This window comes from the organism of the source record quoted next, unplaced genomic scaffold (genome assembly GCF_019419815.1).
Source record: "Pyrus x bretschneideri cultivar Hongxiangsu unplaced genomic scaffold, Pyrus_bretschneideri_v1 Contig14, whole genome shotgun sequence".
Taxonomy (NCBI): domain Eukaryota; kingdom Viridiplantae; phylum Streptophyta; class Magnoliopsida; order Rosales; family Rosaceae; genus Pyrus; species Pyrus x bretschneideri.
The window spans coordinates 4,041,924-4,069,589 of NW_025999435.1; the positions used below are offsets into that span (position 1 = coordinate 4,041,924).

Below are 27,666 nucleotides of genomic sequence, written 5' to 3' on the forward strand. Positions count from 1 at the left end.
TTGTACACAATTATCTACTATAGATTTCTATACTTCTTTCTACAGTACCAGATAATCCTAGCCTTTATAGGTAGATTAAGGTTAAAAACACCTCTGTGTCAATTAGTCTTTAATTCATTTTAACGAAGTCCAAAACTTACGATTAAAATACCTAACTAGATAACCATCAGAACAGAAGTCAATTTGGAAATCATGACCATGGCGGTCCATTGAAATTTCAAACCATAGATGTCCTCAAGAGAATTCATTTATAGTACAATATGAATTTCTAGAAACCCTAGCTGCAAATTTCATTGCCTATAAATATGTCCAACTCTCTCAACTTTCATTTATCATATCATCGCTCGCTTCTTCATTGGCCCTTAGTTCCTTACAGAAAAAATGGCTATCTATCCTAGAAACAATTACCTCCTAAACCTCATTGCAGTGGCATTTGTAGCAGCAGGAGCCCTGTTGCCCACAAGTGTAACAGGTCAAGTTTCGGTGGCTGATATTGTCACTCAGGCATTCTTCGATGGGATCATCAACCAGGCTGCTGCAGATTGTGCTGGCAAGAACTTCTACACACGGCAATCTTTTCTTGATGCTGTGAACTCGTATTCCGACTTTGGCAAGACCGGTTCGGCGGATGACTCCAAACGTGAAATTGCAGCTTTCTTTGCTCATGTCACCCATGAGACTGGCCGTAAGATATTCCTATTTATTCTTTTTACCTCCAACTATATAATGTTTATAAAAGCAAAACAAAAAAGATGAATTAATCAAGTAGTTAACGTCCTAATTAACGTGCAATTATACTAACTCTTTGTTTTTGTATTCTCCTTTAAATATTATCAGACTTCTGCTACATAGAAGAGATAAATCGTGACACATACTGCGATACAAGTCGGACAGACTATCCATGCAACCCTAGCAAACAGTACTACGGACGTGGACCTCTCCAACTAACATGGAACTACAACTATGGAGCTGCTGGAAACAGTATTGGTTTTGACGGCTTAAACTCACCTGAATCCGTGGCCTCCGATCCCGTCCTTGCATTCAAGACTGCATTGTGGTATTGGATAACCAATGTCCGTCCTGTTATAAGTCAAGGATTTGGAGCCACAATTCGAGCCATTAATGGTGCTGTGGAATGTGATGGTAAAAGGCCTGACCTAGTTCAAGCCCGTGTCAACTATTACACTGATTATTGCTCCCAGTTTGGTGTTGATCCTGGCACTAATCTCTCTTGCTAAATTATAATTATAATTATCAGCTTAATTGTATGCTTCGAATGAATAAATAATGCAGCCTAAAAGAATATAAATGAATTCCAAGCCCTATGAAATAATTAAGGAGAGGGCTACCTCCTGTTGTGTAGTCCACCATATAACTTACAAAAATAAAGATCATCGTGCTCAGAAGGTTGGCCACTTTCACATATGATCTGATTGAAATATAATCCTATAATTAATTCTTTTTATGCCTGAGAATCAACCATTGATCCATTGCAATTCATATCATAAACAATCCCCGTTTCTTTGATTTATATAAAACTGTTATTCAACAATAAGATTTGAGAGTTTACTCCAACAATGCACATGACAAATTGTCAAAACTCTAACATTCGAGTTTTGACTCCAATTGTTTTTTCTCCAATACAAAGAATCACACCAAAATGGTCAAAGCCACCATGCTTTTTGAATTTTTCTATTTAAACACCATAATTTACTTAAGTTCGCCCCAAATTTTATTTACACTTAGTTAAAAAATTTGAATTTTAACTTTTCTAAGAACAACACATTTGTTAACTAATTAAATGCCCTTAAACACCAACACGCCACACCCACAAAACTTTAACTTGAAATCTAATTGTTTTAAATTTGATTCAACACTACAAGCAAGCGTTTTCAAGTGTATTTTTTTCTTTCTAGAAAGTTAATAGCTCCCAACAAAGCATCCATGCTGAATGCAATTCTAGAAAACACAGGTATTAGTGTACCAAAATGTCCGTACCTAAATATATTGTAGTGAATTAGTGCATAGAAGAAAATATGCAAAAACATAATTCCGTGCCTAAATATATGATATTAAACTAGTGTACCAAAATGTCGATACCTAAATATATTATACTAAACTACTCTACCGAAATGTCCATACCTAAACATATTATACTAACCTAGTGTACCAAAATGTTCGTACCTAAATATATTGTAATGATTTAGTGGCACATAAGAAAATATGCAAAAACATAAGTGTAACAAAAAATCTCTACGAACATATTTTCTTGTATAAGTTACTTACCATGATGAGAATTAAAATTTATAATGTTTTCATAAAATTTAATTTGAACACCATAAAATTATAAATAGAAAAGAGAGATAGTAAATATATATGCTAGCATTATATAGAGTCTATGGACTAAAATCAATTTTTAATCTTGTACAAGACATGTTTCTAAACTTCATCTTATTTAAGGATTAAAATCTAGTTTTCAATAAAAATATTATCATAAGTTGAAAAGTTGAAATAATATGTGCTATTTTGTCTTTTCATACAATTAAACATTAAGATAAAATTAAGATTATGTGGTGGAGCGAACTTCAAATATGGGTGGTATTTCTTTTTCTAAAAAAAAAAAAAGATAACTGGTTGTTAACCATGATTATCTACCATTTCGGGCCTGAAAAGTTATAACAATAATGACTAATATACAAGGACGATAAGGACATTCTAAGATGTAAAATAAATATAAAAATTATGATTGGAGATGCTCCTAAGTGTATAAGAGTGTTTTTAAGTACTTTAAAAATGACTGAGAACACTTTTAATGAAAGGATTGTTAGACCCAATTCTTGGTTAAAATACAAAAGAATTCTAGAAAAGAACTTGAAGTGCTTCTTGTAAGAAATACATAATTGATGCTTCTTCTCAAATGTAGTTGACGTGCTTTTAGAACTCGAAAACACTTTCACTAAAAACGTTTTCAGTAATTATAAAAACACATTCAAACATGCATCAATAAACCCATCAACTACCTTTTATTCATCTGTTAGTAATCTTTCTGAAGTCAAAAAATATTTCCCTTTTTTTATTAATACAATCATATATTTACATTAAGAACGAAAGATTCTGTCATAATAAATTGACCTATAACAACCATGATCTGGTCTTGTAATTGCAGTTTGGACCATGATCTGGTCTTCAAACAGGATACCTGCTACGCCGGCTTACAGTCTAAGTATAGGCGTGAGTTGTAGATCTAAATATAGTCAAGTTGGCTACAGTGCTCCTTCTACACATAATTCAAATCACCCTTTCAATATATTTTTCCTAATGAGTGAGAAGAATAAAGCAGTATTGAACTCGTTATTACAAGATTCAAACCTATATAGAAACTTTTATAAAATGACAATCTAGACAACAACATGAGTTGGTCTCTGTTTGTTTGTTTGTTTGTTTTTTTATTTTTTATTTTTTAACAAACGATATATCTACAATAAAGGAATGGATGAATAAATTAAGCCTCGCAATGAACTAGCAATAATGTGATTCAAATTTTCCTTTGACGAAAATCTAACCTAAGACCTCTCACTTACTAGTGAAGAAAAATACCACTCTAGACCTTAATACTAAGTGGGGAGTTGGTCTCTGTTATACATGCTTGTGTCTTCTTTGTCTGCCGAAATATTTATGGGGACCAAATTATCAACCCTAATCTTCTCCATTTCAATCCCGACACCATAACTGGACAACTCATGTCATTGGCCAGGCATCCATACAACCCTGCGTTTCAAAGGGTGAAGAGCTGTTCCAAGAAAATATGTTGGGACACTGGATTTTCTTTCTGGTTGCAGAGATGAGAAGATAAAGGGAAATTATCTACGACATAACCAACCCGTAATGACATCTATCTTTAGCTATATTACAACAATATCAACAAAATTGTTAGAACTCCGAGACGACATACTGAATATCTACGATCTCAATACTATATCTATACAAGGACATCAATATGAACATCGTATCAACAATATCTACACTATCTCAATAGTCTATCGATATGTATCAACAATATCTAAAATTTCTCACATGGGTACTTTAGGCATTTTCATCCTTCCGCCCGTCATTAGTGTCTTTCACATCTTTCTTTCTCTTTCAACAACTAAAGCTTGAAAATTTTCCATTATAGCTAATTACCCAAAAATATTTGTCAATCGTTTACCCATGTTTGTTTTCTCACTGCCTAAAAAACAACTCTGCAACAAGGACACTCAGATGAGTATGGCAAGCATCATATATGAACTGAAGATCACCAACAGCAACAAGCTGGGCAATCAAACAGCCACTGGATCTGCCTGCCACACTATTTCTTCATGGTCCTCTCTCCAGTATAATACTAAGAAATAATAAGACCAAAACACACTACAACATGTTAAAAGGGAGGGCAGCGAGAGCTTAGGTAACCCGCGACTGGTGGTGGTTGAGGCTAATAACTATTGGGGCTGGTCATCCGGTGTGGCGACAGTGGTGCAACAGATGGAGGAGAGGGTAAGAGAAGGGGGGATTAGGAATCATGGTGAACATAAGACGATTTTAAGTCAAAATACAATAACCAGAAATGTATGTACGTACCCTACTTACTAAGGACCTTGATCACATACCAAAAAAAAGAAGAGAAATGTTGAAAATTTGAGACTAAATTATTACTTCTTATGCTAACAATATCTTACAAGCTGCTTCGATACTATAACAGAAATTCGTACGAAACTTTCACTTTAAACCACCAACAGTTTTCATACCAAGGTATTTGCTTCTACATATTTTTCCACAGCTTTGTTTTGGTCTGACAAAAGAACACGCATGTACCTTGCTGAGAAACACTTTCTTCTTGATTATACCATCTTTACTTTTAGTTTGCGTGGGATGCAGATTAAGTGGAGCGATAGGCAGGACCACTTGAAGTAGACCAGGACTAAAATCAGGATCCATAGGGAGTGAAGGTGAAGAGCTGGCAGGTACAGTATTGGACTGAGATGAAACAGAAGCAGGTGATGGTCTAAGAGACAAGGGAACTGATGATGAAACTGCTGGTGAAACTAATGATGAAACTGATGGGGGAACACTAGATATGGGAGACTGTGATTGTGATTGGGACTGTGAGTGAGATGATGAGAGAGGCTGAACAAGCATGTTATCCATAGTAGGGATAGGGAATGGAATGGAGGGCTGAGAAATAGGCAACTGAGCAGACTTAGACTGAAGTACCTGAATTAAATGAGTATAGGGAAATCAAAACTCATAAAAAACAACATGTATGGATATATAAGTTCTACCCTTTAAGACATCAAAACAGATAAAACCTTTGTACTTCGAGGCATATCCAAGAAAGATACATTTAGTGGTTTTAGGTTGTAACTTAGTGTTGTTGTAGGGTCGCAACAATGGAAAACAAGAGCAACCAAACACTTGAAGATGACTTAAAAGAGGAGGGACTCCAAATAGACGTTCAAAGGGTGAACAGTTGTGCAAAGTTGGAGTAGGCATACGGTTGATAAGGTGCACAGCTGCTTGACAAGCAAAAGACCAGAACTGAGGGGGTAACTGTGCAGATTGCAATAAAGTGATATTTGTTTCAATAATGTGGCGATGTTTACGCTCAGCCAGTCCATTTTATTCTGGGGTATGTGGGCAAGATTTATGATGTGAAATGCCTTTGTTGTGAAGGAAATTTTGAAGCTTAGCACTGATATACTCTCCACCACCATCAGTTTGTAAAGTTTTAATACACACAGAAAACTGAGTTTGCATAAATGAATGAAAAGTAACAAAAGTGTCAAAGAAGTCGGATTTATTCACAAGAGGAAACAACCAACAATATCGAGTGCACTCATCAATAAATGTCACATAGTATCGATATCTATCAATGGAGTTACATGGAGAATGACCCCAAAGGTCACTGTGTACAATTTCAAAAGGAACATCAGACTTATGAACACTAGACTGAAAAGGTAGCTTAGTGAATTTGCCTGCTAAACAGCCATGACACAACAAAGGAATAACATCTTGTGTACAAGCAATGGAAGACTTGTGCAACATTATTTTGGCAATGGTATTAGAAGGGTGCCTTAACCTACTATGCCAAATATTAGAGCTAACACGCTGACTAAGAAAGGTAGTAATGTGAGAAGAGCCGCGAGTGGGAAGAGAGGGATGATTGACGACTGAAGGTATATGATAGAGTCCATTACTGCACTGTCCTTTGTATAATATCCTCCCTGTGGCTTTGTCCTGAATCCAAAAACAATAAGCATCAAATATTAACCAACAATTGTTATCGAGGCAAATCTGGTGTACGGACAACAAGTTGTTGGAAAGTCGAGGTACATAGAGAACTGAATTAAGTTTAATGGAATGCAAAGGTGTGCGAATAATGGAACTACCAATATGAGATATGTGCAAACCTTCACCATTCGCAGTTTGCACAATCTCATTGGTAGGATAAGGGGAAGCCAAAGACATATTGCTGAGATCGGCAATCATATGATTTGTAGCTCCTGAGTCAGTGATCCAGAATTGGGGTTGTTGATGAGAAGTAGAGCCTAAAAAAGGTTGAGAAGTAACTGTATGCATTGCTTGCATATGAGATTGAGGAGGACATACTGGTGCAGAAGGAGCATATACATTGGTAGTCGATTGAGAATGGTGAGGACCACCAAAATTTGGACCTTTATCATTGAAGAAGCAATACCAAGTAGTATGATTTACTTTACCACATATGTGGCAGCCCTGTCTGTCCATTGGTTTTGAGTTACAAAATGGAGCAGTATGACCAAATGTGTTGCCCAACTAACAAGGAAACTGTGGATGTGTATTCTGACCAAAGTACTGAGTTGGATGCGAACCAAGAACTCCAGAAAAACTAGGGTTCGGATTAGAAAACTTATTGGAAAACTGCGGTCTAGGATTAGGATTAGAATACCTATATCCTTGATTAAACTTCCCTTTTCCCTTCCTGTTGTTATTAAAAGATCGAAAACCACCAGAAGTTCCAGAATAACCACTATTATGAGCAGACGGATGAGTTATGAAACTTCTAGATTGAGATTGATCTGTACAGGATTTGGGGCTAGAATTATTAGCAATCATGGCAGTCATGAACCGAGAGGACAACGTGCTATCAACAATCTGTTCTTCAGCAAGCAATTGCACCCGAAATTCCTTGAGAGAAATAACATTCTCACGACCCCATATCACACTGAGAAAAGTATTATACTCAGGAGGGAGACCATTAAGGGCAAGGATAACAATATCTTCATCAACAAATGTAACCCCAGTAGCAGACAAATAGTCCCTAGCTTCTTTGATATGCTGTAGATATTGAGATACCGAGTCAGAACCCTTTCGAATAGTCTGAAGATTAGACTTAAGCTGAAAAATACTTGTCCGAGACACAGCCGAAAACTGTTCTTTCAATCGATTCCACATATCACAAGCACTGGTGCTACCAATCGCACATTAAATCGTAACTGGTGATAAAGTAGCAGTGATCAGCTGCATTAGGGCACGGTCATGCATTTTCCAAACCATATAATCTTTAGTCTCAAACTGAGTCGAAGAATTTGCAACATCAAGACTAGAAGCAGTAGAATTATCAGAACAAACGACATATCGAGGTGGACAAACATGCGATCCATCAACAAACCCCATGATACCGTGTCCCTCAAGCAACAATTGCATTTGAAATTGCCAATTCAAGTAATTAGAATCATCAAGTTTAACATTCACAGATGTGGAAATAGTAGAAATAAGACTAGTGATTGGAGATTGTAAAATCTGCAGTTGCAATGCAGTCACCGTAGTTGCAGATGCTAAAAACCAACTGACAAACACCTTGCGTGCACACAATCTGGAGCAAAAATTCAAGATTTGCAGAAACCCTAGAAATCACAGACGACGAGAAAAATACCAGAATCCGTCGAGAAGCAGATAGTGTCAAAGACGAAGAAGATGAGCGGAAGCAGCCAGAAGATCGAAAGAAGCAGCGTGAGCAGCAATGGCTCTGATACCATGTTAACGTAGAGAGAAGAAGTTAGGGTTTCAAGTATTAAGAGAGAGAAAGAGATCGAAGAAGAGAAGTTTGTAGAGAGAGAATGAAATCTGTTGTATATTATGTTTTTCTTACTTACTAAGTTATTACATTGAGGTATATATAGAGAATAAGATCTCTAACAAACTAACTAACTAAGACATACATCCTTATGACAAGTGTCTCAATCCTAACCATTCTCTATATTCTTACATTAAGAACCCGTTAATAACGGGTTCTTAACGGGTATACACGCGGGTAACACGTGAGTAACCCGTTAAGAAAAAAATGATTTTGATAATTTTAAAGTTTAATTACCAAAAGATTTATTATAAAATACAATAGCCATATTAATATATACATATATTCTATATTAAATATATAGTTTTGGATTATTATTCTATATAAGTTTAAAAGCAAAAAAAGTTTTAGTCAGTATTTATTTTTATTATGAGAGTTCCTTATTATCATTACTAGGATAAATTTTACTTAACATGTAATCCAAAATTAAAATAAACTAGTATAGTATTTCTATACGTAAGAACTAAGATAGTTGAGATTTGCTGGAGTAAACTCTTAAATCTCAACAAATCTCAACAAATCTCAACTATCTATTATCATTACTAGGATAAATTTTACTTAACATGTAATCCAAAATTAAAATAAACTAGTATAATATTTCTATACGTAAGAACTAAGATAGTTGAGATTTGCTGGAGTAAACTCTTAAATCTCAACAAATCTCAACAAATCTCAACAATCTATTATCATTACTAGGATAAATTTTACTTAACATGTAATCCAAAATTAAAATAAACTAGTATAGTATTTCTATACGTAAGAACTAAGATAGTTGAGATTTGCTGGAGTAAACTCTTAAATCTCAACAAATCTAAACTATCATTGCCTATAACTATGTCCAACTATCTCAACTTTCATTATCATATCATCGCTCGCTTCTTCATTGGCCCTTAGTTCCTTACAGAAAAAATGGCTATCTATCCTAGAAACAATTACCTCCTAATCCTCATTGCAGTGGCGTTTGTAGCAGCAGGAGCCTTGTTGCCCACAAGTGTAACAGCTCAAGCTGCGGTGGGTGATATTGTCACTCAGGCATTCTTCGATGGGATCATCAACCAGGCTGCTGCAGATTGTACTGGCAAGAACTTCTACACACGGCAATCTTTTCTTGATGCCGTGAACTCGTATTCCGACTTTGGCAGGACCGGTTCGGCGGATGACTCCAAACGCAAAATTGCAGCTTTCTTTGCTCATGTCACCCATGAGACTGGCCGTAAGATATTCCTATTTATTCTTTTTACCTCCAACTATATAATGTTTATAAAAGCAAAACAAAAAAGATACAGTTGAATTAATTAAGTAGTTAACGTCCTAATTAACGTGCAATTATACTAAATCTTTGTTTTGTATTCTTCTTTAAATATTATCAGACTTCTGCTACGTAGAAGAGATAAATCGTGACACATACTGCGATACAATGCGAACAGATTATCCATGCAACCCTAACAAACAGTACTACGGACGTGGACCTCTCCAACTAACATGGAACTACAACTATGGAGCTGCTGGAAACAGTATTGGTTTTGACGGCTTAAACTCACCTGAAACCGTGGCCTCCGATCCCGTCCTTGCATTCAAGACTGCATTGTGGTATTGGATAACCAATGTCCGTCCTGTTATAAGTCAAGGATTTGGAGCCACAGTTCGAGCCATTAATGGTGCTGTTGAATGTGATGGTAAAAGGCCTAACCTAGTTCAAGCCCGTGTCAACTATTACACTGATTATTGCTCCCAGTTTGGTGTTGATCCTGGCACTAGTCTCTCTTGCTAAATTATAATTATAATTATCAGCTTAATTGTATGCTTCGAATGAATAAATAATGCAGCCTAAAAGAATATAAACAAATTCCAAGCCCCATGGAATAATTAAGGAGAGGGCTACCTCCTGTTGTGCAGTCCACCATATAACTTAAAAATAAAGATCATCGTGCTCAGAAGGTTGGCCACTTTCACATATGATCTGATTGAAATATAATTTTCTAAGAACAACACATTTGTTACCTGAATGCCCTTAAACACCAACACGCCACACCCACAAAACTTCAACTTGAAATCTAGTTGTTTTAAATTTGATTCAACACTACAAGCAAGCGTTTTCAAGTGTATTTTTTTTCTTTCTAGAAAGTTAATAGCTCCCAACAAAGCATCCATGCTGAATGCAATTCTAGAAAACACAGGTATTAGTGTACCGAAATGTCCGTACCTAAATATATTGTAGTGAATTAGTGCACAGAAGAAAATATGCAAAAACATAAGTATACCAAAAAATTCCGTACCTAAATATATGATATTAAACTAGTGTACCGAAATTTCGATACCTAAATATATTATACTAAACTACTCTACCGAAATGTCCATACCTAAACATATTATACTAACCTAGTGTACCAAAATGTTCGTACTAAATATATTGTAATGATTTAGTGGCACATAAGAAAATATGCAAAAACATAAGTGTAACAAAAAATCTCGACGAACATATTTTCTTGTATAAGTTACTTACCATGATGAGAATTAAAATTTATAATGTTTTCATAAAATTTAATTTGAACACCATAAAATTATAAATAGAAAAGAGAGACAGTAAATATATATGCTAGCATTAAATAGAGTCTATAGACTAAAATCAATTTTTTATCTTGTAAAAGACATGTTTCTAAACTTCATCTTATTTAAGGATTAAAATCTAGTGTTCAATAAAAATATTATCATAAGTTGAAAAGTTGAAATAATATGTGCTATTTTGTCTTTTCACACAATTAAACATTAAGATAAAATTAAGATTATGTGGTGGAGCGAACTTAGAATATGGGTAGTATTTCTTTTTCTTAAAAAAAAAAAAAAAACCTAGTTGTAAACCATGGTTATCTACCATTTCAGGCTTGAAAAGTTATAACAATAATAACTTATATACAAGGATGATATGGACATTCTAAGATGTAAAACAAATATAAAAATTATGATTGGAGATGCTCCTAAGTGTATAAGAGTGTTTTTAAGTACTTTAAAAATGACTGAGAACACTTTTAATGAAAGAATTTTTAGACCCAATTCTTGTTTAAAATACAAAAGAATTCTGGAAAAGAACTTGAAGTGCTTCCTGCAAGAAATACATAATTGATGCTTCTTCTCAAATGTAGTTGAAGTGCTTTTGGAACTCGAAAACACTTTCACCAAAAACGTTTTCAGTAATTATAAAAACACATCCAAACATGCATCAATAAGCCCATCAACTGCCTTTTATTCATCTGTTAGTAATCTTTCTGAAGTCGAAAAATATTTTCCTTTTTTTATTAATACAATTTGTTATAAAAAGGTCAAAGTTAGAGGAATAACATTTTTAATGGTAGGTGCAATGTAGATGTAAAATGCCACACTAAAACTATAGCACAAGCAGATAACAAATAAAAGGCAGAGAAATAGATGATGTTACTGATATTTTTCTCTCGTTCTCTTCTTCTTATATTTTATGTAACTTGAAAACATACGGAGTGCTCTATTTATAGAGCAACTCCAAACTAATGCATTAACTGCATATTGAAACTTACGACACTTCCTTTGACAATACAATTTCTATGTATTTTCATATTCAACTTTTACTTTGCATGGGCATTGAAAACTTCTGCCCATGCTGAAGAATTCTGCTAATGAACCGTGGGCATTAATTACCCATCAGACTTTTCAACACTCTCCCTTGGATGCCCACATATCAACATGAGTTGCCTCGTTAAAACCTTGCTTGGAAAAACCTAGTGGGAAAAAAATCATAGCGAAGGAAAAATAGTACAACTTTCCTGGATCGTTGATATAGTGTCAAGTATGCTTATGTTGCCTCGTTAAAACCTTGATAGGAAAAACCCAGTGGGAAAAATCCTAATCGAAGGAAAAAGAGTACAACAAGCATGTATCATGGATGCTCCCCCTGATATGTATCTCCCCCTGATTCCGCATTCTCCAAATTTAGTTGTTTGGTAAGTCGACGTAATCCGATACCTTGCACTAACTTCTGAAATGTGCACTTTGGTAGAGATTTGGTGAACAAGTCTGCCAGATTTTCATTTAAACAGATTTGTCTGACTTCAATAACTTTAGCCTTCTGAAGCTCATGTGCACTGAAAAACTTGGAGATATGTGTTTAGTCTTATCGCCATTGATGAATCCTTCCTTCATTTGGGCAACACATGCTGCATTATCTTCATGGATGACAGTTGGATTGTCTGTCTTCGAAGTTAGACCACATGAATTCCGGATATGATGGATCATTGATCTTAACCAAGAACATTCACGACTTGCTTCATGTAAAGCAAGTATTTCTGAATGATTTAAAGATGTAGCAACTAATGTTTGCTTGGTTGAGCGCCATGAGATTGCTGTATCTCTATTCTTAAACACATATCCAGTTTGTGAGCGGGCTTTATGCGGATCAGAGAGGAAACCAGCATCTGCATATCTATCAAGGACCTGGTCATTTGTGGAGTTCTTTGAGTAGAAGAGACCCATGTCTGTTGTCCCACGAAGGTATCGCAATACATTTTTGATACCTTTCCAATGGCGAATTGTTGGAGCAGAGCTATACCTTGCTAACAAGTTAACTGAAAAAGCTATATCTGGTCTAGTACACTGTGCTAAATACAACAAAGTACCTACTGTACTCAGATATGGTACTTCTAGACCAAGGACCAGTTCATCATCTTCTTTTGGACGGAATGGATCTTTCTTAATGTCCAAAGAACGAACGACCATTAGCGTGCTTAGTGGATAAACCTTGTCCATACCAAATCGCTTCAGAATTTTTTCAATGTAAGCTGATTAGTGGACTAAAATTCCACTAGCACAATACTCGATCTGCAGGTCGAGACAATATTTTGTTTTTCCAAGGTCTTTCATTTCAAATTCGCTTTTCAGATATTCAACAGTTTTATTGAGCTCTTCAGGAGTTCCAACTAGATTCATATCATCAACATATATTGCCACTATAGCGAATCCAGAATTGGATTTCTTAATGAACACACAAGGGCAAATAACATTGTTGATATACCCTTCTTTGATCAAATACTCACTGAGATGATTATATCACATTCGTCCAGATTGTTTCAGCCCATACAATGATCGCCTTAATTTGATCGAGAGCATACCTCATGGTTTATTACTTGTTTCAGGCAACTTAAGTCCTTCTGGGACTTTCATATAGATGTCAGTATCTAATTCTCCATATAGATACGCAGTGATGACATCCATAAGTCGCATGTCAAGTCTTTTTGAAACCACTAAACTTATTAAGTAACGGAACGTAATTGCGTCCATTACAGGAGAGTATGTCTCCTCATAATCAATTCCAGGTATTTGAGAAAAACCTTGTGCAACGAGTCGTGCTTTGTATCTTGCGATCTCGTTTTTCTCATTACATTTCCTTGTGAATACCCATTGAGTTTTCTCATTGCGTTTCCAAGGAATTTAATTCTGCCTGAATTGCATTTTTCCACTTAGGCCAATCCTGTCTCTGTTTGCATTCATCAACAGAGCGGGGCTCAATATCATCACTTAAGATGATTTCAGTGGCTACTGCGAATGCAAACATATCATCGATGATTATTTCATTCCGATCCCACAATTCATTTGTACATGCATAATTTATGGAGATTTCTTTGCTTTCATGTACTTCTGTCTCTTCAGAGACATATGTTTCATCAATGACATTTTCTTTTTCTGGAAGTTCAGAATCATGAATTGTGGATGTGTCATTCATTTTATTTTCTTGAATGATTTCATTTGGATTTAGTTGTGTCCTCGACTTTCTCTTTCGAGGAGCTGAATCTTTTGAACCTTGAGGTCTACCACGCTTCAGGCGTGCACCAGATGAATCATTCGCTACCACTTTATTTTGTCCAATAGGGACATCAATTCTTGCAGGTGCATTTGCAGCTGGTATATGTGATTTTGTCGCTTTCATAGCATCATTAAATGCATCTGGCATTTGATTGGCAATGCTTTGAAGATGAACGATCATTCTCACTTCATTTTCACATTGAATGCTGCGATGATCAAAATGAGACAAGGTGGGAACAACCCATGTCAGCTCTTTCCGTTCTTCTGGAACGGTCTTTTCTCTCCCTAACGACGGGAAAATTGTCTCATCAAAGTGACAATCAGCAAAACGAGCTGTAAACATATCACCTGTCAAGGGTTCCAAATATCTAATGATAGATGGTGAATCAAAACCCACGTAAATTCCCAGTCTACGCTGAGGTCCCATTTTAGTGGGTTGCGGCGGTGCAATAGGCACATAAACAGCACAACCAAAAACTCGTAAATGGGAAATGTTTGGCTGATGTCCAAACACGACTTGTACTAAAGAGTATTGATGGTTGGCTATAGGTCTCAATCAAACCAATGATACAGCATGTAAGATGGCATGTCCCCATGCAGAGACTGGCAATTTGGTTTTCATAAGCAGAGTGCAAGTTATTAACTGAAGCAGCTTGATCAATACTTCTGCTAAACCATTTTGAGTATGGACATGAGGAACAGGGTGTTCAACATCAATGCCCAATGTCATGCAATAATTATCAAATGTTTGAGACGTAAATTCACCAGTATTATCAAGTCGGATTAACTTAATGGAATAATCTGGGAACTGTGCTTGTAACTTAATTATCTGAGCAAGAAATCTCGCAAAGGCTACATTCCGAGTAGACAAGAGACAAACATGTGACCATCGGGTAGATGCATCAACCAAAACCATAAAATATCGAAATGGTCCACATGATGGTTAAATAGGTTCACAAATATCCTCTTGAATTCTTTGCAGAAATGATGGGGATTCAGCATCAACCTTTAATTGTGATGGTCTAATTACCAACTTCCTTGAGAACAAGCTTTGCAAGGGTTATCATCTGAGGCAGCAATGTGTCTGCTCATTAATGGATGTCCATTAGAGTTGGTAATGATCCTACGCATCATGGTAGATTTTGGATGACCCAGACGGTCATGCCAAAACATGTAAACTTTTGAATCAATGAACTTCTGGTTCATAACAGTATGTGATTCAATTGTTCTTATGTATGTATAATGCAATCCACTCAACATACCACGCAACTTCTCCAATATACGCTTTTGGGTATCATTGGAAGTAATGCATAGATACTCCACATTTTCTGCACTTTTTGTTTCAATGTGGTATCCATTTAAACGTATGTCTGTGAAACTCAATAAATTTCGAGTAGATCAAGTAGCATACAATGCATTCTGTATGGAGAATATTGTTCCATTTGGTAACATAATCTGGGCTTGCCTTGAACCTTCAATTACATCTGAAGGTCCTGATATTGTTGTTACCCCTACTCTTGTAAGTATTAAGCTTGAGAAATACTTTCGATCACGAAGTATTGTATGTGTGGTTGCACTGTCTGCAAGACAAATATTTCTGCCATTTCTCATGTTCTGAGAATAACCACAGTTTTTATCCATACTCTCTGAGTAAGAGAATCAGAGTTAAAAGCAAGTTATAACAAGAAATTTACATGCCACTTTTATTTAATCTGAAATACTACAAGTTCAGCATAATAAAAGTACATCAATGTTTTAATCGGACCGGTATACTTCATTTCCCATTTCCACAATAAAGTTTGGAACATCTAGATGAGTTGTGTTCAATTGCCCTGATAAGTCAAACACTGGATCAGGTATATCCATTGGTCTAGCCTGGTGAAGAAAATTGGTCTCGACACCCTTCTCCTTGAGGGAGGCTTGATACAGATCCACTAGATGTTTTGGAGTACGACAAGTACGCGCCCAATGCCCATTGCCACCACACCTATGGCAGACTCCTTCAGAGTTTTTAGGAGCATTGTTCATATGAGCTTCGCCTTTGTTGCGATTCACATTTTTGAAGCTCGGGCCTGAATTATGCCTCGGAACCTGGTTGTGAAACTGAACTCCATGGTTCTTGCCTTTCCTATTCCATCGACCTCGCTTGTGGCCACGTCCTCGTTTATGCTTATCACCACCAGAGGATGTGGCATTCACTTCGAGGGAAGCAGCATTCACTTCTGGGAATGGTGCAGATTCAGTAGGCCGGGAATGATGATTTTTCATCAGGAGCTCATTATTCTGTTCAGCTACGAAGAGCACAGATATCAGCTGGTTGTACTCAGTGTAGCCTCGCGCTCTATACTGCTGCTGCAGGAGCACGTTGGAGGCATGAAATGTGCTGAGAGTCTTTTCCAGCATATGTTCCTCAATCATAATGTCCCCACAGTGCTTCATCTGAGATGTAATTCTAAACAATACAGAATTGTACTTTGCCACTGACTTGAAGTCTTGGATCCTCAGATGAGTTCACTCATAGCGGGCCCTTAGAAGAATCATCGTTGTCTGGTGATTGTATCTGTTTCTCAAGGCATTTCAGAGAGCTAACGGATCTTCAACCGTTAAGTACTCGCTCTTTAGCGCCTCATCAAGATGGTGACGAATGAAAATCATGGCCTTTGCCCGATCTTGAGAGGATAAGCTGCTCTCTTCCCTGATGGTATCTCCAAGATTCCCTGCTTCCAGATGGATCTTGGTATCCAGTACTCAGGTCAGGTAATTCTTTCCGATAATATCCAGGGCAGCAAATTCAAGCTTCGCCAAGTTCGCCATTTTCTTTTCTGAAAGAAAATGAGAAGTGTAAGAACTTGCAATAATATGTATTCCTGGAGGAATATGATGTTAAAACTTCTGGTTCTTACAAATTTTTCATTTTGATCTTCAGGCCAAAATGATAAGCACTTGAAACTTCTGGCTTGAGATTTTCAGGGTGAATGAGAAGGGCGATTGTACCGCACCATTCTCATTGAAATAATGTAATATAGAATGGACGATTATTCTGCACCACTCAAGTAACAGGAAAATTTAAATATGCAGAGTAGTGTGAACGATTATATCGCACCATATAAAATTGCAATGAAATTAAACGGCAGGTAAATTTATATATGTAGGGTAGGGTGGGCGATTATACTGCTCCACCTAAAATTTGCAGTAAAATTAAATCTACAGTCCAAGATAAGCGATGATACCACACTGTCTTGGATCGCAGTAAGAATAAATTTGCAGTTCAAGATGAGCGATTGTACCGCATTATCTTGAATTGCAATAAAATTAACATAAATAAATACTGGGTTAGTAATCAATCTCTACACCAAACAAGTAATCAAAGATGTATGTAACCGTTAGATTGAGAACTAAGAGCAGGCATGGAGCAAACAGTTCATCGCGAAGGTATACCGCGCAGTTGAGGCAGAGGAAGAAGATGAACAGTAAAAACCTTAAAGAAACATTTTTTCTTTCTTTCGTTCGTTCGGCGAAGAGAAATGAGAGAATAATTATATTTAGAAGACTCGTGCTGATAATGTGTTATAAAAAGGTCAAAGTTAGAGGAATAACCTTTTAATGGTAGGTGCAAGGTAGATGTAAAATGCCACACTAAAACTATAACACAAACAGATAACAAATAAAAGGCAGATAAATAGATGATGTTACTGATATTTTTCTCTCGTTCTCTTCTTCTTATATTTTCTGTAACTTGAAAACATACGGAGTGCTCTATTTATAGAGCAACTCCAAACTGATGCATTAACTGCATATTGAAACTTACGACATTTCCTTTGACAATACAATTTCTATGTATTTTCATATTCAACTTTTACTTTGCATGGGCATTGAAAACTTCTGCCCATACTAAAGAATTCTACTAATGAATTGTGGGCATTCATTACCCATCAGACTTTTCAACACAATTATATATTTACATTAAGAATGAAAGATTCTGTCATAATAAATTGACCTATAACAACCATGATCTGGTCTTCAAACAGGATGCCAGCTACGCCGGCTCAAAGTCTAAGTATAGGCGTGAGTTGTAGATCTAAATATAGTCAAGTTGGCTACAGTGCTCCTTCTACACATAATTTAAATCACCCTTTCAATATATTTACACTAATGAGTGAGAAGACTAAAGCGGTATTGAACTCGTTATTACAAGATTCAAACCTATATAGAAACTTTTACAAAATGACAATCTAGACAACAACATGAGTTGGTCTCTGTTTGTTTGTTTGTTTTTATTTTTTTATTTTTTTAACAAACGACATATCTACAATAAAGGGATGGAGGAATAAGTTAAGCCTTGCAATGTGCTAACAATAATGTGATTCAAATTTGCCTTTGACGAAAATCGAACCTAAGATCTCTCACTTACAAGTGAAGAAATATACCACTCTAGACCTTAATACTAAGTGGTGAGTTGGTCTCTGTTATATATGCTTGTGTCTTCTTTGTTTGCCGAAATATTTATGGGGACCAAAGTATCAACCCTTATCTTCTCCATTTCAATCCCGACACCATAACCGGACAACTCATGTCATTGGCCAGGCATACATACAATCCTGCGTTTCAAAGGGTGTAGAGCTGTTCCAAGAAAATATGTTGGGACACTGAATTTTCTTTCTGGTTGCAGAGATGAGTGTGAAGATGAGAAGATAAAGGGAAATTATCTACCACATAACCAACCCGTAATGACATCTATCTCTAGCTATATTACAACAATATCAACAAAATTGTTAGAACACCGACACGACATACTCAATATCTACGATATCTCAATACTATATCTATACACGGACATCAATATGAACATCGTATAAACAATATCTACACTATCTCAATAGTCTATCGACACTTATCAGGAATATCTAAAATTTCTCACATGGGTACTTTAGGCATTTTCATCCTTCCGCCCCTGTCATTAGTGTCTTTCACTTCTTTCTTTCTATTTCAACAACTAACGCTTGAAAATTTTCCATTATAGCTAATTACCCAAAAATATTTGTCAATCGTTTACCCATGTTTGTTTTCTCACTGCCTAAAAAACAACTCTGTAACAAGGACACTCAGATGAGTAAGGCAAACATCATATATGAACCGAAGATCACCAACAGCAACAAGCTGGGCAATCAAACAGCCACTGGATCTGCCTGCCACACTATTTCTTCATGGTCCTCTCTCCAGTATAATACTAAGAAATAATAAGACCAAAACACACTACAACATGTTAAAAGGGAGGGCAGCGGGAGCTTAGGTAACCCGCGGCTGGTGGTGGTTGAGGCTAATAACTATTGGGGCTGGTCATCCGTTGTGGCGACAGTGGTGCAACAGATGGAGGAGAGGGTAAGAGAAGGGGGGATTGGGAATCATGGTGAACAGAAGACGATTTTAAGTCAAAATACAATAACCAGAAATGTATGTACCCTACTTACCAAGGACCTTGATCACATACCAAAAAAAAAAGAAGAGAAATGTTGAAAATTTGAGACTAAATTATTACTTCATATGCTAACAATATCTTACAAGCTGCTTCGATACCATAACAGAAATTCGTACGAAACTTTCACTTTAAACCACCAACAGTTTTCATACCAAGGTATTTGCTTCTACATATTTTTCCACAGCTTTGTTTTGGTCTGACAAAAGAACACGCATGTACCTTCTTTTCTTTTGGTCAAATTCATACACGTTTGGGTGGTACGTATTGCACCTGCTCATCTTCACATAAATTCTGCAAAACGAGAAAAGAAAAATTATTCAAATCAGCTGAGATATAATGTGATTGATCAATGAAAAAGAACAGGCAAAAAGGAACCATAACCCATAGGCAAAAAATGATAAGAATCAGCAGTAATTCCGTTGAAGCTCCTATTCCCAAAGTAACAAGATTGGAAGGATCTAGAGAAGGATTTATAAACTGCTTTATTGGTAATTCTATCAATGAAACCATCACTATGAATGGGGCCATTGAGGTATAAACTACATAGAATCCGTGGTATTAAAAAACAGAGAACAAAAGAGAGCCTTTTTTATATGCTTTACGACCCACAGACTGGCAAATAAAAGAACAAACATGAGCTCAAACAACAGCTTAATGTCCAAAACCCAAATCATGGTGTCTCTTCAGGGTATTTTATTTTCCTATGTTTTCGACTTCAACCAGTGATAAAAAGAACATAATACAAAAGCTAGTCGTATTTGACTGATTTGTTAAGTACATTTCAATTCCCTTACTCCTAATGTCTTGTATGGCAGACTTTTTCATTCGTTTGAACAATATGGTAGCTAACTAGCTATTGGACAGGATGCCAACCCAAAAGCCATCATAGATCGAATTTCGAATGGCATAGATTTATTGATCGACCATTTAATTATCGTAGAAATGGTAAAAGTATGATTGTCCACTATGGAACACTGGAACTTCGTATGATTAACATCGGAAAGATATTGAATTACCCGCAAATCCTCTGAAAGAACCTCTGAAACAGCGGGAAAGCAAAAAGGGAAACCCTAACCTGATCGTAGGTCTTGACGAGGCGGCAACGGAGGTAAGCCCTAAACTCGTGGCCGAAGCTCGTCGGTATCTGGGCTGGTTGTACGCTTCCCATCCCTCTCTCTTTCTTTCAGATAATTCTGCTCTCTATTTACCTGATTCAATTTCCGTAGAATTGACTGCTAATAATATCAACTTATAGTTGAACATATTAATTCCCCACCTTCCTTCAAGATTATTCCAGAAATGTTGACGTTATTGTATTTCAACTTTTTTTTTTTTTTTTTTTTTTTGAGAATTGTTACTGCTAATAACACTTTTTTTTTTTTCTTTATCGACATGAATGAAATTCTCAAAATTTATAATTAGTTAAATTCATGTTAGTGAGCCTAATCTCCATTTTAGTGGTTAACAATAAGATTTTGAAACGAACTAGGCATGTTAATTTTACCAGCCAAAATTTGTTGATTCGTACCAAAGGAAAGAAAATTTGTGAAAAGAATGTCAAAAGTCCTACACTAATTATTCCCCCTGATTCAAATATATCTTCTATAAACAAAAACAACGGTGAAAGGTGCTCACAAGTCTGAAATAATTCTGAACACAAGACTTATTTTGACATAATAATTATATATATTTTTTAAAAGAGGGACAATCGATGGTAAACTATGGTTATCCATTCTAACCACAAGATTGACTTCCACATCAGCAACAGGTTTCAAACCCAAGACCTCTAATTTTTAATGGAAGCCTCACAATATTGGTTTCAGCAAAATAATATGACAAATAGGTTAACATTTTAGTTCATTTGATAAATTAAAAAAATGTGCATAAGTTCATATGACATGTCAAGAAAAATTTCTTTCAACGTGTCATGCTTCTATTGACCCATTAAGAGCATTTTAATTGAATCCCTAAATCACCTCCTAACTAGAATTTTGGGAGGATTTAAAAAAAAAAAAAAAAAATCTCCAATCATGCTCCATAGCCACCACGTAAGCGAATTCATGTTGAAGCTCATAAATAAGAATCAAGAAATGATCTGCAGTGGTTCTCTATAATTAATGCTAAATATTTTAATATTATTTTAAATAAATAATTAATTCCTATTTATTGTAGCCTATTTTATCTGACAAAGGGAATGAGGACGGCGACAAGGAGAAGAGAGATTGAGAGAGATGTGTTTGTAGAATTGTAAGCGAATGTATGTGTTATCTGTCCTACATAGTGCCTTTATTTATAGTAGTGAAGGAGAGAAGAAATTCCTTCATCCCCAAGGAATATAAGGTGTAATAGGAAAGGATAACTACAATCAAATCTAATCACTCCCCTTGAGTGTGTAAATACTCAAGGTAGATTCAGCATCACTCGTTGGCACTGATTATAAGGAACAACGCTTATTCTTATTAAGGTAGGAGATTGCATAAGTAAGTGAGTCTCACTAAAAAAACCCTAAGGCTATGGCAAAATCCCGAGTAGGGACAAAATTCATAATCTAAGGAAAAATGCGTAAGAAATGCAGAAGTCAAAAGAAACGTCTACGGGACGTCATCAGGGATATGACCAACCCAAGGTGGGTGTCTCGTTAAAACCTAGTTAGGTAGCAAAAACTCAGTAGGAAAAATGCTCCTAATTGTAGAGAAAAAGAGTACATTAAGATCAAGTAAGTATTCTTTAGGATACTCCCCTTGAGTTTCACACAATTCCAAAGAGAAATAGCAATGTTACAACTCAGAATGTTTACGCATACCAATTTCTTGAACAAGCTTCTGAAACGTCGTCTTCGGCAGTGATTTGGTGAAGAGGTCGGCCATATTGTCCTGTGAACGGATTTGCGTGACTTCAATCTTCTGATGCTCTTGTTGTTGATGTGAAAAGAAGAACTTCGGTGCAATATGCTTGGTGTTGTCTTCTTTGATATAACCATTCTTAAGCTATTTGATGCATGCTGCGTTGTCTTAAAAAATCATCGTAGGGACATCTACGACGAGGTAAAGATCGCATGAGCTTCAAATATGGCTCACAACTGCTCACAACCAAAAGCATTCCCAAGTTGCTTCATGTAAGGCGAGAATTTCAACATGGTTAGATGAAGTGGCAACTAAGGTCTGTTTAGTTGACCTCCAAGAGATTGCGGTGCCTGTAACGGTAAAGACATAACCTGTTTGAGAACGCGTCTTGTGCAAATCAGACAAGTATCCTGTGTCGGCATAACCAACAAGGTAAGAATCGACTCGAGAAGCAGGGGGTGTAGCATCACTCGAGGATCAGTAGGGATAGAACTAGCCTAAATCTGTAGTACCCTTAAGGTAACGGAAGATCTCATTCATGCTAGTCCAGTGTCTATGTGTTGGTGCTTTACTGTACCTTGCCAACATATTAACAGCGAATGAGATGTCTAGTCTAGTGCATTGAGTTAAGTACAATAAAGTGCCTATCGTACTTAGATAAGGAACTTCAGGCTCCAAAATCTCTTCATCATCCTCCTTCAGACGGAAGAGATCTCGTTTTGCATCTAGCGATCGAACGACTATATAAGTACTCTAAGGTTTCTCTTTATCCTCATTAAAGCGGTGTAACACCTTCTGGGTGTAGTTCGATTGATGTACTAAGATTCCATTCGAACAATGCTCTATCTCAAGATCGAGACAATATCAAGTCTTACCTAGATCTTTCATCTCAAATTTTGACTTAAGGTGCGGGGCAGTTCTTGTGAACTCTTCAAGACTTCCGATGAGATTCATGTCATCGACATATGCAACAATCACAAATCCAGAATGTGACTTCTTAATGAACACGCTAGGGCATAGTTCATTGTTCACATATCACTGACTAGTCAAATACTCACTTAGACGGTTATACCACATTCTTCCGGATTGGTTCAAACCGTAGAGTGAACGCCTCAGCCGAATTGAGAGCTTGTTTCGGGGTTTGGAAATATTTGAACCAGTCAGTGTAAGTCATTTAGGAACTTTCATATCAATTTCCGTATCAAGATCTCCATAGAGATACGCAGTTACTACGTCCATCAGTTGCATGCTTAGTTTTTCGGAAACTACCAAACTGATAAGGTAGCGAAAAGTAATCACATCCATAATGGGTGAATAAGTTTTGTCATAGTCAATCCCGGGGCGTTGTGAGAAGCCTTGTGCAACAAGATGAGCTTTGTAATGCATAATTTTGTTCTTCTCATTATGCTTCCGAATGAAAATCCACTTGTAGCCAACATGCTTCACATATGAGGGAGTAGGAGCTATAGGTCCAAACACCTTACGTTTCATAAGCGAATCGAGTTTGGCTTGGATTGCTTGTTTCCAGTTTGACCAATTAGTTCTATGTCGATATTCATCAACAAAATGCTGTTCAATGTCATCGCTTAACATGATCTCAGTAGCTGCTGCAAATGCTAATGCTTTGTCAACAATCATCTCATTTCTACGCCACACATCATCTAAGCTAGCATAATAGATCGAAATATCATGATTCTTGGGAGGAGGATTCGTCTCTTCAAGGACGCTTCCGTACTCTAAAATTTCCTCATAAGTTGGATAAAATAAGTAAGTGATAGTCGGATTCACGGTAGGCTCTTAGGGACCTTGTGCCCTGGGTGTGAATCCTTTGAACTAAGAGGTCTGCCATGCTTTTGTGTAAGGGTAGATGATTGGCTAGCTGCTAATGTATGTGGATTACCAAGATTGGTGTCCCGGGCCTCCAGGAGGGAAGTCTGTCGGACATTTGGTACATCCATCTTTGCAAGCGTATTCGCAGTTGGAATATGTGATATTGTTACTTGCACTAGATCGGTGAAAGCATCTGGCATGCTCTAAGTTATGCTCTGAACATCTAATATACGCTGTACTTCAGTTTCAGACTGAGCAATGTGGGGATCTAAATGAGACAAAGTGGGAGTCATCCACGATAATTCACGTCGTTCTTCAGGAAAGTTCTAAGTTCTAAGTTCTAAGTGGGAGACAAAGTGACAATCCATAAAAAAAAGGGTAAACAGATCGTCTATCAAAGGTTCTAAGTAACAAATAATCGAAGGAGAATCATATTCGACATAGATTCCCATCAGTAGCTGATGCCTCATTTTTGTATGTAAGGGCGATGCGATCGGCATATAGACTGCACAACAAAAAACGTGTAGATGTGATATGTTAGGTTCGTATCCGGTAACCAATTGAAGGGCACTAAATGGTTGTGTCGCAACAGGCTTCAGGCGGACCAACTTTGCTGCGTGCAATATTGTATGGCCTCAAGCAGCGATCGGGAGCTTAGTACGTATGACCAACGATCGAGCAATCATTTGTAAGCGCTTAATGAAAGCTTCTGCCAGACTATTCTAGGTGTGAACATAGGGTACATGATGTTCAACTTCAACCCTAACCGACATGTAATAGTCATCAAAAGTTTTAGATGTGAACTCTCTAGCATTATCCAATTGAATAGATTTGATCAAATAATTAGGGTGGTGAACCCTGAGCTTGATAAGCTGAGCCAATAGTTTTGGAGAATGCAATGTTCCTTGTGGACAACAAGCACATGTGTGACCAATGTGTGGAAGCGTCAACCAAAATCATAAAGTATCTAAATGGTCCGTAGAGAGGGTGAATCGGTCCACAAATGTCCCCCTGAATCCGTTATAGAAAAAACGGGAGGATTCAAACGAATCTTGTCATAAGAAGGCTTGGTAATAAGCTTTCCCATATAACATGTTTGACATGCGATTCCTTGGATCGAACCTAAACTTCAAGTTAATGGATGCGCGTGTGATAATTTGAGGATACGGTGCATAGCTATTCGTTCAAGATATCCCAAATGATCATGCCAAAGTGTAATTTCGTGTGCGGTCCCAGTAGTAGGGTCGGCCACATAGTGGCATTTTATGGGACGTATGGTCGTAATATATAGGCCACTCAGGATACGCTCCACCTTCTTTAGAATACGCTTCTGGCCATATTCATAGGAAGTTATGCACAGAAATTCAACTCTGTTTTGTAGGTGGGTTTCAGCGTGGTAATTGTTATCTCTAATGTCCTTGAAACTCTACAACATTCTTCTGGAACGTGGAGAATAGAGTGCCTCAACAATGGTTAAGATTGTACCGTTGGACAACATTATACCTGCCTTACCGTATCCTTCTATCAGGTTGGATGAGCCTAAGAGGTTTGTCAGAGGTGCATTCTTAGGTATGAAGTTAGTGAAATAGATGAGTTCACGCAAAACGGTGTGCATGGTTGCACTGTCTACCAGACAACTAACTTCCCCATTAGTCATACCTAGAATGAAAAATTAATTTGAATCGGTCACATGCATAAAAGTTCTAAAAACAAATATCAATTCAAAATAATTTCATTTATTCAAGGATGGTAATTAATCAAAACTTAATATCCAAAAACAAACCACCAACAAATAATCCAAACATAAAGGAAAATTGTTCAAAAATCAACCAAAAAATAAAAAGGGGGGTTCGGTCACTAGGTGGAATTCGGCCCCATTGCGCAATTTTAATTAATAAAAATAGTTTATGTGTAAGATTCTAATCTTCCATAGTGGCGGTATCCTCATCAAAGTTAGAAACCTCCATCTTTGTAGTCTCCAGTTTGTCCACTTGCACGAAGTTGGATTCAAACTTCTTACGATGAAAATGATATTCAATTACGACCTTTTGAGGAGCTCGGCAAACACGGGACCAATGATCATTTGAACCACCACAATAGCACATACTCGCATCCATGGTTTCAGGTGCTTTGCCTTTATTCTTGAAGTTTGGGGCTTTAGGAGCGAGGTTTGAGCGCTTTTAGGCTTTGTTTCCTCCCTTGGATGGGCCTTGACTCTGTTGACCTTAGTGGGGTAGCTTCTGGCCTCCCTCACCATGCCTCTTTTGGTGTTTTGGGCATTGGTTTGTGCTATAATGTGCTTCAGGCACAACAGTCACCCCAGTAGATCGAGCTTGATGGTTCTTTATCAATAGCTGGTTCTGCTTTTCAGCGATAAGTAAAATAGAGATCAAATATGAGAACTTTGTGAACATTTGAGCTCTATATTGTTGCTGTAGGACAATATTAGTAGCAAAGAAGGTCGAATAGGTCTTCTCCAGGAGATCTTCTTCGGTCAAAGTTTCATTACAAAACTTAAGAAGTGATTGGATTCGACAAACTTCAGAATTATATTTATTCATAGACCTAAAGTCTTGGAAGCGCAAATGCTACCATTCATGTCTTGCTTCAGGCAAGAATATGTCTTTTTGGCAATGTTCTAAAAAAGCCTAGGCGGTGGTGACCTAAGTTGTTCTCTTGCAAATCGGTTGGAAAAATCAGTTGGGCTCTAGGCGGCCGCCTAGGTGGGCTAGGCGCTAGGCAGTGCTAAGAGGTTAGGAGTTTTTTTTCTTCTTTTTTTAATTTTTTTTATTTTTGAAATTAAAAAAAAAAAATCCTATCTACATTACTATATTTCCTTATTTTCCTCCTATTTTGCATTTTATGTGGTTTTACATTGTGAACTTATTGTACATGTGTCATCCTACAGTACTCCTCACTATGGTTCTATGACATATATGCTTAATGTGTTTTTAAATTTTGGACTTGTTGGATACTCTTTTTGCATTTTATTATTCTTTTATTATCTTATCCATGAATTTCATACAAGTTTAATTTTTTGTAAATGTCAGTATGCACTTATTTACAAGATATACAAGAAATTTACCTAAATCCGCTTAGGCCGCCTAGACCTCGCCGAGCCACCTAGGCGTTAGGCGCCAACCCGCCGCCCGACTAGCGCAGAGCATTTTTTAGAACCTTGCTTTTTGGTGATCAAAATGATCAGCCAAAGTGACCCATAGTGCACGTGGATCCTCCTCAACAAGCTATTCAGTTTGTAGAGCGTCATAGATATGTCTTTGGATGAAGATCATAACGGTGGCTTTCTCAGCTTCGCCAACAGGGTTGTTTGTCTCATCTTCAATGGTGGGACGCAAATTCTTTGCAGTGAGATGGAGCTTCACATCTTAGACCCACTTGAAGTAGTTCCTTCCAGAGACCTCCAAAGCGGTGAAGTCGAGTTTGTTCAAATTTGACATATTCTTATCACAAAATAAAGGACAGGATGTGATTAGTGCAATGGAGAAAATAAAAAAATCAATCCAGTCACATAAGAGTAG

General features: G+C 36.9%; 3 protein-coding genes across 3 annotated transcripts in view; 2 read left to right on the forward strand and 1 right to left on the reverse strand.

Annotated features, from left to right (window-relative positions):
• Positions 1-328: 328 nt before the first annotated feature.
• Positions 329-1,423, forward strand: LOC103957725 (endochitinase EP3). Its single transcript, XM_009369926.3, has 2 exons — positions 329-685; positions 838-1,423. Exons 1-2 carry the CDS (start codon positions 382-384, stop codon positions 1,236-1,238), a joined length of 705 nt encoding a protein of 234 aa, XP_009368201.1. The 5' UTR covers positions 329-381; the 3' UTR covers positions 1,239-1,423.
• A 3,243-nt stretch (positions 1,424-4,666) lies between these two features.
• LOC103957708 (transcription elongation factor SPT4 homolog 2-like) overlaps positions 4,667-27,666 on the reverse strand; it is a 57,384-nt gene continuing 34,384 nt past the window's right edge. The window contains exons 6-7 of the transcript XR_007256669.1: positions 19,674-19,745; positions 4,667-4,851 (exon numbers count right to left, since the gene is read on the reverse strand). The gene's annotated coding sequence lies outside the window, so the exon portion shown is untranslated. The remainder of the gene's footprint in view (positions 4,852-19,673; positions 19,746-27,666) is intronic.
• LOC103957710 (endochitinase EP3-like) lies at positions 9,020-10,064 on the forward strand. Its single transcript, XM_009369905.3, has 2 exons — positions 9,020-9,365; positions 9,523-10,064. Exons 1-2 carry the CDS (start codon positions 9,062-9,064, stop codon positions 9,921-9,923), a joined length of 705 nt encoding a protein of 234 aa, XP_009368180.2. The 5' UTR covers positions 9,020-9,061; the 3' UTR covers positions 9,924-10,064.